Source organism: Neophocaena asiaeorientalis, unplaced genomic scaffold (assembly GCF_003031525.2).
Source record: "Neophocaena asiaeorientalis asiaeorientalis breed wild unplaced genomic scaffold, Neophocaena_asiaeorientalis_V1.1 scaffold91, whole genome shotgun sequence".
Classification (NCBI taxonomy): domain Eukaryota; kingdom Metazoa; phylum Chordata; class Mammalia; order Artiodactyla; family Phocoenidae; genus Neophocaena; species Neophocaena asiaeorientalis.
The window spans coordinates 8,701,262-8,717,841 of record NW_020173198.1 but is presented as its reverse complement, the minus strand read 5'-3'; the positions used below and the strand labels follow the sequence as shown (position 1 = coordinate 8,717,841).

The 16,580-nt window shown below is 42.8% G+C and overlaps 1 protein-coding gene and 1 pseudogene across 1 annotated transcript in view; one reads left to right on the top strand and one right to left on the bottom strand.

Annotated features, from left to right (window-relative positions):
* Nucleotides 1-990: 990 nt before the first annotated feature.
* The window catches only part of TMC7 (transmembrane channel like 7), a 33,433-nt gene continuing 17,843 nt past the window's right edge, over nucleotides 991-16,580 (bottom strand). Inside the window, exons 8-15 of the mRNA XM_024744531.1 lie at nucleotides 15,835-15,992; nucleotides 11,868-11,985; nucleotides 11,466-11,563; nucleotides 9,621-9,807; nucleotides 7,554-7,684; nucleotides 4,584-4,739; nucleotides 1,974-2,052; nucleotides 991-1,118 (exon numbers count right to left, since the gene is read on the bottom strand). Of these exons, the coding sequence (XP_024600299.1) occupies nucleotides 1,044-1,118; nucleotides 1,974-2,052; nucleotides 4,584-4,739; nucleotides 7,554-7,684; nucleotides 9,621-9,807; nucleotides 11,466-11,563; nucleotides 11,868-11,985; nucleotides 15,835-15,992 (1,002 nt within the window). The 3' untranslated portion in view covers nucleotides 991-1,043. The remainder of the gene's footprint in view (nucleotides 1,119-1,973; nucleotides 2,053-4,583; nucleotides 4,740-7,553; nucleotides 7,685-9,620; nucleotides 9,808-11,465; nucleotides 11,564-11,867; nucleotides 11,986-15,834; nucleotides 15,993-16,580) is intronic.
* On the top strand, nucleotides 13,769-14,461 carry LOC112399368 (mitochondrial fission factor pseudogene; annotated as a pseudogene).

Below are 16,580 nucleotides of genomic sequence, written 5' to 3'. Positions count from 1 at the left end.
AAGAGAAACAACAGCCCTTACAAATATGAATACGTACATTTAAGACGCCAGCATTCAGTCTAGTTTGGTACACCGGCACAGGCTGACCTGATGCTGCAACTCACATGCCAAAACACTCAAAGACTCAACGGTCCTTTCCAGCCTGGTTCCGAACCATGAAGTGTCATCGAGAGACCTCAGTGCAGGAAGGGAAACGGCTTTTGGAAGACTGAGAGACAAACTTTGCCTCTCCATCTGGATGGCACTCTGCCAAGTCCCCAAACCCAGGACTAGAGGGACGGAAGTTTTGTGGATATCCAGGCCCTTAAAGGCAGTTTGCCCTGAGTAACAAAGCTGTGGCAAAATGCCCAGGAAGCTACGAAATCCAGGCTGCCATCCTGCCGCTGTTCCCCTCCTCATAGGGCTCAATCAAGGGCACTCGGGGCCTTGCTCATTCGCACAGCAGGAAGGGCTTTTCTCTCCTATAATATTATTCTCATATTACATCTTCTCATGTAGCTGAAATTACATAACCATCCTCTTCATGCTCCTACCATCTGGTCCAAACATCACAATTCAAGGGTTTCTCCATTTCAAAAAAATCGAGTCTCCATTCTAAGTCTACAGAACCATCCTAGAGAGTCACTACTTCTTAAAGAACACTTCTCAGCCTAAACCCCCAGAACCTGGCTCCACAGAACTAACCCAGGCTCATGGATAGATGACCTCTACAGTTAACTTTAAGAGACAATACAAATAAGCTTGTAAAACTATAAATGGTCTCTCAGCAATTTTGGTTGAAAACCTTCAATGGCTTCAGTGTTTTGGTTGAGCCTGAGCTGCTGGGCCTCAGACAAACCTACTTTTCTAAGTCCCTAAAGCATTAAACAGGGGCTGGGTTATGTAAACACAGGCACTGGAGCTGCACGTATGGAGCCACTTGCAGGAAAGGCCCAAATTCCAGAAAAATATATTTAAAAATTTCTGCTAAAATCTCAGGTAGATGGCGTAGGCTGGCAGGTCACCAGGCCAGCCTGTAAACCCCACGCTGCAGCACCTCCCCGTCAGTCTAGCCGGTTCCTCATATCCCTCTGGGCTTCTGTTAGTTTCTGGATTAGATAACGCTTGTCACGACTTTCCTAAAAACACAGACAGGTTCAAGAGCACATTCAATATATTTGGAAACAAATATCATTATTTCGACCTAAGAAATTACCTATCAGACTTGGTAGGTAATAACCACTGGACCATGGCAATGACCTCCAAATTGCCTCTTTCACTCTTCCTCCCTCCCCAGCCCCTGGTCCACAAAGTGGCCTTGTAAAAATGTTCCTTTAAAAATGAACATCAGACTTTGACTTACCACCCTCCAATGGCTTCCCATCACACTCAGAATTAAACCCAAACTTCCCAGCAGAGCCCTCAGGTGATGTTGTGACCCCAGCTATGCTGTGACTCTAGCATCGCCTTGCCTCTCCCCATCATCCTGCACCCTCCAGCCACACCGCCCTTCCCCCTGGGCCTGGGAGTGCCCGGCTCACTCCTCAATGTACCCTCTGCCTGTTACTCTCATGCCCAAGACCTCCCATAATTGGCTCCTCTCATCATTTGAGTCTCAGCTCCACCATCGCCGCCTCCAAAGAGGCCTTCCGTGGCCACCATCTCAGCAGCAGACGGTCTACCCGCCACTCTAACTACCTCTCTGTATCATCTTCATACCAGTTATCGCAATTAGAATTTATCTCTTTCCTTTACTACTAAGCAGCCTTGTCTCTCTTCTTCACCTGTGTATCCCAGCACAGTATGAGGATACAAATGTTGAGGGAATGGATGAGTCAGGGAATGAATGGGGCTGGAGGAGGCCGAGCCCGAAGGCAGGGTTCTGGGGGAGTGGTGATGGGAAATCCCACCCTCTCCCTGGGAAGAGCTCCCCATTCCTTTCAGTGTCCTGGGTAAATGTCCCAGCCTTGCCCCTGGGACCGGTGCTTCCTTACCAGGGACAGCTGCTCTCGGAGCTGGACGACCACCCGCTTGTGCGCTCCTGCTAGGGCGATGAAGTAGAACATAACGAGACTGCAACAAAAAGCGAGAGGTCACTAGGGAGTTTGTACCATCTGAAGGCCACTGGAAAACAACCCGACACACTTCGCCTGGAACAGTTTTACTTTTGTTAGAAAAAAAGAAAGAAAACCCTCACGTCTCCCAAGCAGAGGGCATCAGAAACAACCAGAGGTATACATCTGAAACTAGCACAACATTGTAAGCCAACTATACTCCAACAAAAAGAAAAGAAAAGAAAAAATGAAACAGCCAGAGGGGTTTGGGCAGTGGTAGCAGAGACTGATTCCTGCCTTGCATTCTAGAGTTAATATTAAAAGCTGCTGAGGCTCCCCTGGCACACACATGAGAGGGGAGAGAGGAGGAGACGGGCCAGAAGGTCAGCTCAGCACAGAAAGAACTGGCTGTGGATGATCACTGTGGAACCTCCCTGGCCTCAGTTTCCTCATCTATAAAATGGGGATAATAGAGGAAAATCCAGTGATAACAAGCCTAAGATAATACAATTTTGAATAAAAGCGACTGGCAACTGGTTCCTGTTTTCTGTGCAGGGGAGGTGGCTGCCTGTCCAGTCTCCCCAGAGAGGGCTGAGGGCCACGGGAATCAGTGATGTCAGTCTTCTCTTCTGGAAGTCCTCATGGCCAAGGACAAGAATGACCCCCAAAGATGTGGAAGCCAGATCAGGTAACCACCACCAGATGGTGCCAGCCAAACCACAGCTGGGGTGAATCGATTAGGATGGAACCGCTGGACTCTGGGATCCTTGCAATTCCAGGCTAACTGGCTGCAACCCCACATCATTTTATGAATATCAAAGGTAGCCTGCCTTTAACAAATGAATTTTTTAACCCCTTTCTTGCATTATGGTGGGGTTTTCCTCTAATAATATCTATATCGTAGGATAACTGTGATGATTGCATGAGTTAATACATGTAAGCTACAATCAATTCCAGTGATTTGTGGTACTTCTCTTCTGTTCTATAGTCTCCAGGAACACTGAAACAGTGCCCCGGGGGAAAATACAGAATAGGTTCCTTTATGCCCCTGGTCACAACATTTTTGTCAACTGATCAATACTGTGTTTTATGTTTCTTGAGAGAGAAGGTTATTAATACCTAACCCTGTTTCTGTTTCAAGACACCTTATTTAATATCACTGAACTCACAGCCAACAGCACCATGACATGTGCCTGAATGAAGCTTATCTAACACACATGTTTTCTTCATAAAACCCATCCCAGCCTTCTTGCACTTAGGAACCCTAGACGGCACTTCAGCTCTACGCGTGAACAGTGAAATCACCAACCAAAAGCACAAAATGCAAGAAACATCGCACTAAATGGATCACAAAAAGGACACTTAAGTTACAGTCTGAGCTATGGTTTGAATATTTGTGTCCCCCTCAAATTCATACGTTGTGAAGTCCTTATCCCAAGGTGATGATATTAGAACGTGGGGCCTTTGGGAGGTGATTAGGTCATGAGGAGTCCTCACAAATGGGATTAGTGCCCTTATAAAAGGGACTCCAGAGAGCGTCCTAGTCCCTCCTGCCATATGAGAATACAAGAAGTCTGTAAGCAGGAAGAGGATCTTCATCCGACCATGTTGGCGCTTCGATCTTGGACTTCCAGCCTCCAGAGCCATAAGAAATAAATTTCTGTTGTTTAGCCACCCAGTCTATGATATTTCACTACAGCGGCCCAAATGCACCGGGACATTGTGCATCAGGCAACTCAAATTTTTTGCTACTCTATGAATATCTACAAATAATCAAAAAAAACACCATTAGTACTGATTTTGGGGTTACAAAAATATTTTAGCTAGTAAGCACATATGCAATACAGAAAAATAATATGGAATTTGTGAATAATGAGAATGGGCTATAATTAGAACAATGCCTAGTACAAAGTAAGTCCTCAACAGGTATTTGTGATTAGAATTACGCTCGAAGTGAATCACTGCACAAAACCCTCGTCGCCCCTGCACCCAACACTTGTCATTTATCGAGCCTTCGCTAAAGGCCAGGTCCTCTGCTAAGCACTTCGCCACGTGTCCTTCTTCTCACAGCCCTATGAGGCATGTGCCATTCTTATTCCCATTTTCCAGGTGAGGAAATCGAGGCTCAGAGAGGGTATGTGATGACCTGAGGCCACACAGCTTGTAAGTGGTAGAGCCAGGGTTCAAGTGCATGCTTCTAGTCTGGTGCTCTTCTCTCAGCCCAGTTATCAGTTCCTTTTCCAAAGAGCAACTAATTTTGTGAATAATCAGTAATATAACAATAGGCAACATTTATTGGGTTATACTTTATAACTCAGGCTTCTGGCTAAGTACAGATCCCCATTACAAGTGGGATCTCCCTGAACCTGCTCAGTGACCCTCTGAAAGAATTACTACTGGTATTATTTTGACATCTTAGAGATGGAAAAGTACGGCTCAGAGAGGTTTGGTACCATATCAAGAAGTGCGGGTGAGCTCCATTTTCCAGCGGAGAGGAGCCCACCAGCCACAGTGGAAAATACCCGCAGAACCCAGGTGGTTCTCACTCACCAGAGGATCATGAAGAAAGGCACTGCAAAGGCTTCCGACGTGACGCCATGGACCAGAGACTGCAGCGAGCTGGGGAAGGTGCTCACCATCTTGGGGACCACCTCCCAGGTGGTGTTGAAGTTGGTGAAGGGCCCACAGGCTTTGGAGGAAGGGATGCTACCAGGACACAGAGCACGGGGCTCAGGGCCAGGCCTGCAGCACAGGCTGAGCATCCCTCCTCTGCGTACCCACAAAGCTTTGTTAACAGTGACCCACGAGGATCCGCCTGACCTCATGGGCCTTCTGGAATATTCTGGTCAAAAATGCTTATCCTGAAATCTCATCAAGTCTCTAGACCTGACTTCCAGTTTATAGGAAATTCAGGACAGAAGGTCAAGTTTAAAAATAAGAGTTACCATATGATCCTGCAATCCCACTCCTGGGCATATACCTGGAGTAAACTCTAATTCAAAAAGATACATGCGCACCCATGTTCATAGCAGTACTATTTACAGTAGCCAGGACGTGGAAGCAATCTAAGTATACATCAACAGATGAATGGATAGGAAGCGCGCACACACACACACACAATGGAATATTACTCAGCCATAAAAAAGAATGAAATAATGCGATATGCAGCAACATGGATGGACCTAGAGATGATCATACTAAGTGAAGTAAGCTGGACAGAGAAAGACAAATATCATATGATATCGCTTATATGTGGAATCTAAAGAAAAGATACAAATGAACTTATTTACAATACAGAAATAGACCCACAGACATAGAAAATTAACTTATGGTTACCAAAGGCGAAGGCCGGAGGGTAGGGATAAATTAGGAGTTTGGGATACACACTACTATATGTAAAACAGATAACCAACAAAGACCTACTGTATAGCACAGGGAACTATACTCAATATTTTGTAATAACCTAAAAGGGAAAAGAATGTGAAAAAGAAAAAGCCATATATATACGGCTGGATCACTTTGCTGTACACCTGAAACTAACACAACATTGTAAATCAACTATACTTCAAAAAGAAAAAAGAACCTGTTACTTGAAGATAGCGACTCTGGTGATATTTTAGAACAACAATAAATTGAGCACCAGAAATTAAAATAAGAAGAAGAAGGTCAAGTTAAATGACACTGTGAGAAAGCAATCAGACAACTCCAGAATGTGGGGAGTCTGCCCTTCAGTCTCTTAATTTAGTGGTGAGGAAACTGTTTGAAGAATCAAAGACTAAGGAGACATCGCAACCGAAAGTAATGAGCAAAACTTGAAAGATCTTCATTTAAAAAATAAAGCTATAAAAGACTATCTTGGGACTGGAGAAATTTGAAAATGGCAAGAATATGATATTGGCATTAATTTTCTTAGGTGTGATAATGTTATTGTGGATATATAGAAGGGAGAATGTCCTTATTTTTAGGAACTGCATGTTCAAGTATTTAGGAATGAAATGTCATGATGCCTACAGCTTAATTTCAAACGGTTCATCATCACACACACAAAAAACGTATGTATATACAGAGAGAAAACAAATGTAGCAGAATGTTAACAGCTGGGACAGCCAGGTAAAGGGTATATAAATTTTCATTGTTGCTTTCTTCAACTTTTCTATAGATTAAAATTTTTCAAAATAAAAAGCAGGGAAAAATAAAATTACAATGGAAAAAATTAAATTAAGGCTTACAGGAATTGCCTACATTCTTATCATAAAGTTCTGAGTAGGAAATTTCCACTGCAGCTCTATTTTAGGAATAAAAATAGATTCCTGGAAACAACCTAAATGTTGTTTAAGGAAATGGATGAACAATTTATGATCCATTCATACAACAGAATAAAGAACCACTGAGAGAGAGACAAACACATACAGATATGACTGTCTTAGACAGAAACTAAGTAGTTAGGAAATAGAATTGGAGAATGAACTTCCGCCATATACTCCTTTATACTTTTTTTTTTTTTCGGTACGCGGGCCTCTCAAAGTTCTAGACTTTTCATTTAAAGATTAAGAAATGGAAAAAAATAAGATAAAATAAAATAAAGATGAAGAAATGGAATTCCATGAGACTGTAAGTCAAGGGTTGGCAAACTATAGCCCACAGGTGAAATCTGGCCCACAGCCTATTTTTGTTCTTTTTTTCATATTTATTTAGTTGCACCTGGTCTTTGTTGCCACATGTGGGCTCCTTAGCTGAGGCATGCATGTGGGATCTAGTTCCCTGACCAGGGATTGCACCTGGGCCCCCTGCATTGGGCACACAGAGTCTTACCCACCACACCACCAGGGAAGTCCCAAGCCTAATTTTTATAAATGAAGTTTTACTGGAACACAGTCATGCCTGTTAGTTTATATATCATCTATGGCTGCAACATAGATGATATGTAAACAGTTGAGCTGAACAGTTGCTATAGAAACCATATGGCCCAGAAAACCTAAATCATTTACTCTCTTTCCAGCCTCTGGTATAAATGGTTAGAACACTAGGGGGTGGCATCACTGGGATTTGAACCCTCAACTTCCCATCCTCAGGACTGAGCATTTCTGCTTTTTCCAAATTCCATACTAGACACTACATTCCTTGTGCCATGTCTGAATTGTCTTTATACCCCTAGCAGCTAGCACAGTGCTTGGCAATAGAAGACACTCCAAGTCTTCTCAGTGACCATGTATTAACTTCATAATCAGAAACAAAGAAACAATCCCAAAGGGGACTAGAAGAGAGATACTAGGAAAAGGGATCTGGGTAGAATAGAGCCAACCGACACTCTCAAACACAGTGAGAACCCTGCAAGCCCAAGTTCAGAAGTGACCCAAGATATTCCGAAACAAAGGTGGGCCTGGCTGAGCCAGGAGTGACTTACTGACCTCTGCGGGTGGAGTACTATGAGGAAAGCCAATAAAGGATGCAATGAAGCCTTTAACATAAAAGACGGACATGTCAAGGAGGGAATGTTCTAGAAGACAAAGTCATATTTACCGTGCAATGCTGATTGTCAGAGGTATTATTGCCAAGCACAGCCCAATCAGTAACACCAACAGGAAGAAGAAATTAGAATTAGATGCTCTGAACTGCCTCGGAGAGGGTTTGCAGGTATAAAGAAGACTTATCTAAGGGGAGAGGAAGAAAGAGGAAAAATTAAGAGCACAGCTTCCCTGAGGATAAATGAGCACAGTCATGTATTATAGAATGTAAATCGGTATAATCTTTCTAGAGTAGTCAGCAGTACAGACCAAGATTTTAAAAATGGGTCAAAAAATAAGTATATGGATATTTACTGCTACAGTTGTTAATAACAGGGAATAACTGAAAGCAACCTAAGTAGCTACCCAAGGGGTTCCTTAAAGGTCAAAGTGCATCTACACAATGGGAAATCACATAGCCCTTAGAAAAGCTTTATATCCTACACGGCACTGTGAAATGAAAAGCGCAGATTCCAAAACTCTGTACTGTATGATCTTGTTTAAGTTTATTTTTAGTATTTTTTTAAACATTTTACTGTAAATTTCTTTCTTTTTTTAGCTGTACTGAGGTATAATTGACAAATAAAATGGTAAGATACTTAAGAGCGTACAATGTGATGATTTGAAAGAATTCGAAAAGTATTTATTCTCTACAGGGGTTTAAATAGGTACTAAATATATACACACCAAAACAGGAGATATTTGCTTGAATTTTACAAGCATATGTATTTTTCCTATATATTAAAAATAAATATTTCCATTGAGGGAAAAAAGACTTGAAGGAGAAACCAGGTGGGGACGGGGAGAGGGCTACAGTAACAGGCATCCAATTCCTCCTTAACATTCTAGAAAGCTACAACCTCGGGAAGGGGCATCAAGTTCCTGTGACTGCAGCAGCTGGAACATCTTGTGAGCCGAGGGCACCGAGCACCAGGGACACTTGGTGTCCTGTTAGGGTGTCTGGGGGCAGGTGGCCAGTCAGACTGGGGTGTCAGAACTCAGTCCAGTGCCTGTGACCCATTCCATTACCCCTACAATGTCTTTACTGGGCTACACGCTAGGAAACCACTGCCTAACATATTTTCTGGAAGAAGAACAAGTTCTTCTGAGCTTTCTCACATCCATCTCTCCCTTGGTGACTTCAGCCAATTTCAGTTTCCAAATGAAAGCATCAGAACATTCTTCAAAGGCCAAAACACCCAGGTAGAAAGTATGACCCAATTCAAGGCCCTGCCTACTGGATTAAGAGCTTAGGCTCTGGAGTGAGGTAAACCTGGGTTCAAATCCCAGGAGTCATTTATAAGCTGTGTGAGCTTGGACCAGTTACTTAACCTCTCTAAACTTCAGCTTCCTAATTTATAAAATATGGTTCCTAGCAGTGCCTACTTCAAAGGGTGTATCGTTGTCATTGTTATTACTACTATTATTACTACTCCCATTTATGAATCCTCAGGGCTTGGCATAGTAGGTGGTAATAATGTCAGGGGTTATTAACAGAGGCTACCTCTGGAAGAAGGGATGGAATACCTATCTGTATTGTTTAAATGTTTAATAGTGAGCATATATTGCCTCTACAATAAAGAAAAAGTTTGGTTAATAAGCCCAGATAAGTTAGTCCTCTATAGAGCTACTTCACCCATTAAGCACTTAGTTCAGGTACAATGCCTAGGGCCTGTGAGCTGTTTGAGGAGCTACACAAATAATTGAGAACTGAAAATAAATGCACCAGCTCCAAAATCCAAACAGAAAACGACAAAACTTTCGTTAATAAACCTTTTGTTAAACGTCACCAAAATGAACCACTGTCAACTGACTGATCAACTGCAACGCAACTCTTAGTTACATACAAAAAACATTTTTTAAAATCACAGGAGCAAAATGATTCCTAACAAAACTCTCAAAATGACAAAAACGTGAAAATCCATTCAAAGTCTTTTTTCCAGAATAAAAATATGTATCAAATAAGGGATGCAATTTTGATACATCTAATGGGATGTGGGTGGGCTCCAAGCATGTGTGCCGAATGTCTCGCAAGGTCAAGGATGGTCTCAGTTACTGACCCCTCAACCCCACCTCTCCTTACCTCTTTCACGTAAAAGATGATAATGAACTTCAAGGTTGCAACTGCAGGAAGAAGGGGTGAGAAGAAGGCTCCAATCCAGCAAATGGTTTGCCCATAAACGATCCCTAGAACATTATCAGGGATAGCAAACTCCTGCTGTCCCCAGCACTGAAAGAGCTTCCAAGAGGAACAGTAGGTCACCAGGATCCTGGAAACAAACAGGACCATTTATCACCTGGACTACAGTGTCAGCCAAGGCCACAGAACCACATCCACAAAATTAGGGCTGTTTCCACACATACTTCTCATGGAAACTGGTTAGTCATATGTCTAGAAGATGCAGAATACAGTGAACTCTGGAATCATTAACACCAGGGCCCAAGTCTCAGATCTACAGCTTATCAGCCAAATAACATTAGATAAGGCTCATTCTTCTCATCTGGAATGTGAGGGGATTATAACACAGCCTACTTCACTGCACTGTAGTTGACAGTAAATGACACGGGCAGTCTCTGTGCTCTAGTTTGCCACTCAACCCAAAAAGTATTGAGCTACTGTGCTTCCACACAGAAAATGGCTCATGAGGACCCTACCACCCTGCATGCTACTCCCTGGAATCCTAGAAGCTTTCTACAAAAACCCTAGGACCAGGGGCCTGAGATAAACACACATAGTTGTTCACTGTAGCATTACCACATATTAGCAAAACTACTGGACACAACCTAAATGCCCATCAGTAGGGGCTGCATCGACAAATCAGAAGCCATGGGTACAGTGGAATAACGTACAGTCCTTAAAGCGAGAGAGGAAAATCCACGTGCCTTGACAGGGAAAGTTGTTCATGGTAGTTTGTTTGTATGAGGGAGAAAAAGCAAGATGCGGACCCATGTGGATGTACCATGATCCCATCTGTGGGGTAAAAAAGAACACTTCCAGCAAGACTCTGTGTTTACTTACACATGTATTTATACAAATGTGTGTTTTTAGTTTTAAGGACTGCTGGATCTACCCCAAAGTGTTAACAATGGTCACCTCCGTGGACTGGGGTGGGACTGGGAAGTAGGAGTAAGGTAACAAAAGACAATTCTCACTATTCCCCGGATTTCTGTATTTATTTAAGTTTAAATATTAAAAAACTTTAATAGGCACATATTCACATCATATTTGTGTAATTTTTTAAAAGGACAGTTTCTTTTTTAATGTTGACTTTTAAGGGCTTTCTGGACTTCTGGCATATACCAGGAGAATTTGTACATGTGGGTAAAAAAGTGACTAAGTGAACAGGGTTTCACTTAAGGTTCAACGAGATGCTGAGAATAATTTTTTATTTTTTAATGACAGCATAGTAATGACAATCCTGATGGTGACAGTTAATGTTTTGTTGAGTTCTGTGGCGTGGAGTGTTCTTAGTACTTTTATCTGCATTTTGTCATTTGATCCTCACAACGGTGCTATGAGGTGGGCACTGCTACTATTCCCATCTCACAGGTAGGAAAACAGGCACAGAGCTTAAATAACTTGCCCTCAGTCACATGACTAGGAAGCGGCAGTGCTGGGTCTTGAACCCAGACTAGGAAATGTGGCATCCACTGCAGCCCGGAGGGGCTGGCAAGACGTCACCCCACGGCAGCCCTGCGGAAAGCAGCACCGTTTCTGCTTCGTGCTGCCTTTCAATGGGGCACATCACGGACCAGGGGGAGGTGATGGCCTGGAGCTTTTTCAAAGTCACCAATGGCTGTCAGTGGTTCCCAGGATGCGGAATCATCCAGCACTTTGTGAAGAGCAGCTGTGATGGGAACCTGTGGTGGGGATGAGGGAAAGGGTGAGGGGGTAGGGGGAGATAAGAGGGGTACCCCTCACACTTACTTTCTAGGAAAATCCACAAAAAGTGTCACAGCCAAGATGATGATGAGGTCAAAGATCATCAGCTTGTACATTTCCTGCCCAACTTGGGTCTCCCAGCACTGAAACCCAGAGAGAAATGAGCCTGACTTGGAGCAGAAAAAGCCAGGTTCTCCCAATGCCATTTCCAGCCCCCGATCCTGCTGCCTCTGGAAGGCATCAGCGGATGCTCCTCTGAGCTCCAGCACAGACTTTGGTTTTCACGCCCTTAGAATTAGAAGTGCCTGGTGTGCCAGACCCTGCTACACAGCAAGAATGAGGATCAACTGGGATTCAAACCCTTGGCTTCATGGGCTGTTCTCTCAACCCTAATGCTACCACCCCCAAATGACCCACCGAGAAGGATGCCCATCCCCGAAGCCTCACCGGGTAGAGTTTCTGGTTGTAGCCACAGAGCTCACATGGGTAGTTATCGCAGGATGTAATCTTGGAGTCCAGAGTGAACACCAACACACAGATGGTGGCCAGCCGCATAAAAACACACCTGCAGGGAAGAGGGTAGGAGAGAGGATGGGAAGAGAAGGGCTCAGGGCAGGCGGGCCCCTTGGAACAGGGCTGGGGTGCAGAGAAGCTGCCTTTCTTAACAGCAAACCTACAAATGGGCACAGAGTTTCTGTTTGGGATGATGAGCAAATTCTGGAACCAAACAGTGGCAATGGTGGCACAACACTGAGCATGTACTTAACGCCACTGAATTGTACACTTAAAAGTGACTAAGATGGTAAATTTCATGTTATATGTATTTTACCACAATAATTTTTAAATGGCAGAGAAAAAAACAGATCAGAAAGTTGGGAACTCCTGAATCCAAGATGACGTAGCCACGCTGAGAACAATTCCTGGAAAGAACTAATTGAATCTTCTAAGTATCAGCTTTGAGAGATGGCTGATATACTGAGAAGTGAAAAAAATACACTGCAGAGTTTCACGTAGATACAATCCTATTTTTAAAAGAAAACAAAATGTGTGAATGTTGGCATGAACAACAGGAACTGTGAAGATGAGGGCTGCTGGGGGAAAATAGATTCAAAAGAGGAGGGCAGAGGGCGCACTTTTTTTTTTTTTTTTTAAAGATGCTTCATCTATTGTTTGGTTTGTAATAAAAAAAAGAAATGATACAGAAACGTTAAAAAGTGTGTGGGTAGGGGAGCAAACCCACACCATCCACCTGACATGCTGTGCCTCCCTCGGGGCGGACGTGAGTACCTATCACCACCGAAGAGGTTTCCATAACTAAAAACTGAAACGGAATCTAATAAAAAGTCTCAATCCACATTTGAGGAGGGATACAGGAAAACAAAAGACACCATGATGAGGCAATGAACTAAATCCAAAGTAGAGAACATTCTATAGGACAAACACCTCAGCTTCTCCCACAAATCAACAACATAATACAATGGGGGAATTCTTGAAAGAATAAAGGGGACTTAAGAGACATAACAACCCAACACAGCATGATGTCTTTCTTTGGGTCTTGGTTTGAATAAACCAACCATAGAAAGCCCTCTGCAACTCTATCAGGGGACTGACTTAATTCTGTGAGGTGTGAGGACGATTATGTTTAAAAAGAAAAGTTCTTGTCACTTAGAGATATACTGAGCTGTTTACAGGTGAAATGACATGTTGCCTGAGATTTGCTGAAAATAATCCAGCAGAGTGTGGGGGGGTACCGCATGAAACAAGACTAGCAAAACGTTGGTAAATAGTTGAAACTAAGTGATGGGTACACATGGGGGTTCATTATACCGTCCTGTTTGAAAATTTCCAAAATAAAAAGATTTGTTTAAACAAAGATGCAAATGCCATCTGAGGCATTTGAGAAGCAGACAGAAAACATTCCAGTGTCACACACTCCCTACCTGGTCCTCCTTAACTCATGTGTGTTAACTCCCTGGGCCCAGCTTTACACCTGCCATTTCTTTATTTTTTATATTATTTTTTTAGGAAACTGAATATTTGTTTAGTATGAGAAGAGACATTACAACAAATTATAAAGAGTCAGTGGTAGCTCGCTGCGGGCCTCTCAGGCCGGTGATTTGCCCGCGCGCCTCCATGAGCTTGGCCCACGGCCTCTGACAGCGCCCACGCGAGGGCCCCGGGAGCCGGCGGGCAGCAGTCCTCGCCGGGGACCCTCCAGCGGGCCCAGGGGGACAAGCGTGGCTCTAAATCCAGCACGTGCATATTGAAGCAAGTGAAAGGATTTAATATGAAGCACAGAAGCAGATAATGCCGAAAAGCAAGCAGTAGTTGGGACACATTTAGTGAGTGGGGCAGCATTTCCTTCTCCCACTGCTGCTGAGATGGCGGAAATCAGTCGAGCTCAGTACGAAATGGAATACACCGAAGGTATTATTAGTCAGAGAATGAGGGGCTCGGAAAAATTAAAGGTAGCACCACCAAATGCTGACCTGGAACAAGGATTCCAAGAAGGAGTTTCAAATGTTAGTGTGACTATGCAGGTTCCAGAGAGAATCGTTGTAGCAGGAAATAATGAAGACATTCCATTTTCGAGACCAGCAGATGCTGACCTTATACAGTCAACTCCCTTCAAACCTCTGGCACTAAAAACACCACCTCGTGTGCTTCCGCTAAGTGAAAGACCACTAGATTTTCTGGATTTAGAAAGACCTCCTCCAACCCTTCAAAATGAAGAAATCCATGCAGTTGGCAGGCTAAAAAGAGAGCGCTCTATGAGTGAAAATACTGTTCGCCTAAACGGACAGCTGGTCAGGACTGACTCCATGTACGGCATTTCAAATACAGATACAACGATTGAAGGAACCTCAGATGACATGACTGTTGTAGATGCAGCTTCATTAAGATGAAAGATAATCAAACTAAACAGACGTCTACAACTTCTGGAAGAGGAGAACAAAGAACGTGCTAAAAGAGAAATGGTCATGTATTCAATTACTGTAGCATTCTGCCTCCTTAATAGCTGGCTCTGGTTTCACCGCTAGAGGTAACCCCAGCTCTCAAAAATACTGTTTCAACAGCTGGAAATAAAAAGAATTTGCAAACTTCTTTGTTTCTGTCTTTGCATTGTATGCCGTTTTACAGTCCATGCCCTGAAAATGTATTTCTCCCAGAAAGGAGGTGGGGAAAGACTTATATTTGCAGAAGTAAAGGTATATTCTGTCACTTGACTGTATATAGTTTTAACCAGTTTTGCCATAACACCCACTTAAAATTCTCCCTTTTCGTGTTTTGTAAATAGGATCTAGTTTGTTTCGGTTTTATTTAAGGAATTTTTTTTTGCCTCATCAATCTGCAGAGCTAATTCTATGAATGGGAGAGAAAGAAGTGTATAGGAATTGGATTTAGAGAAGTGTCTGTAAAGGAAAAATAATACTTTATTTTGTCCTGTTTCTCAAACACTGTTAGATTAAACAGTTTAGTTAATAGACATTTTTGCATCCACATTTCAACATTAACACTATTGAAGTCATGGTCTGGTGTCAGATTTAATAAACTCAAGCCACCTCATGTTTCATGATCACCTTCAATAAAATAATTCCTAACATTTTCAGCAGTTTATCTAAGATGTGAGCAAAATGTGCATTTTTATTTTAGTTTTGCAGATGGTTTTCTATAAAGTACATTTTTACTAAGTCCATGTGTGAATGACTTAAAAAACTACAGAATAAGGTACAAATGTAGTGTATTTAATAAACTGTCAACCAAAAATAAAAGAGTCAATGGTAGCACACACAGTCAGTGACTGGGCCACATTTTTCTCAGCACTCACTCCAGCAAAAGTCTCAGGTTCCTACTGCAAGTTCCTACTGTAACTCTCGTCCCAAGGCCATGCATGGGCCTAGTGGGGTAGAAGTGTGAGGGAGTTAATGCCCCTGGGAGCCAGCCACCCTTAGGCAGGGGAGGCCAAATACTTGCTGGAGGACAAACACTCCTGCATAGGAAAAGTCTAAGATGTTTTCCACGCAAAACTCCCAGAGTTGTCCCATAGGACTGAGCCCCAGTTGCAACTTGCCAAATAACATACCCTTTATAAGGTGCCTTCCCTTCTCTCTCTCACTTCCTCACTCTCCTGCTGGTATACACTTGTCTTTCTAACATCTTAAGAGCAACATTTCTTCCAAGGGCCCTACCCTATGCCCTCAGCTGTCGATGTGCTAATACATGAAAAAAATATAGACGCTCAAGTCAAAGAGATTTCCCTGCATATGCAAACTCTGATTCATTCATGGGGGCTGTCTGAAGGCTGAAGAGGATTCTTGGCTCAGCAGGGAACGGTACCACAATGGATTAGCAATGTCTGCCGTGGGCAGGGGAGGGGACAAGTGGTGACGTGCTTGGCATGTCTAGGCATTACCTAAGGATTGTCAGCCGGATCTCAAAGCCTGGGGAATAATCCTCATAGTGGATGATCTTGGCAAAGATTATTGGGGTGATAAAATTGGCCAGCGTGATCACAATAGAAGGCAGGTACAATATCAGGAGGTTCTCTCCAAAAACCATCTTGTCAATTTCCTATGAAGATAACAGAACTGGTCAGGAGTATAATAATTTGCATCACAAATGAACTGACCTTAAAAGAACTCAACTGTATGTATGTCAAGTCATATGCTGAACACCTTAAACTTATACAGTATTGTATGTCAATTATATTTCATTAGAACTATAAGGGAGAAGAAAAACCCAAACATGTTTAGCAAACAAAACAAAACATTTGTTTCATTCAACATGGCACCTAAAACTAAGCCATCTCCTTCCTTGGGTGTTCAAACGGAGGAACCATGATCTAGTGCCATACTAGAAGAAAACTGAGCTCTACTGGATTTATTAAGGTGAAATATAAAAAAATCCATGTATTCTGTATCAATGGGCAACTGAAAGCATTTTCAAGGCTGAACTAATTGACTTGGAACAGCCATTCTCTCCTCCTTTCATAATAACAGATTATTTAGTCACATATATGGCTATCTGAGATAAAACTAAATTTCCTAGGTAATTTGACTGTCTTCCTAGGTAAATGGCTCTCTGACTAAATTCTGGCCAAAGGGATATAAGAGGAAGTGTTAAGTGCAACCTCCAGGTCCTGCCCTTGAAGGGAACGGG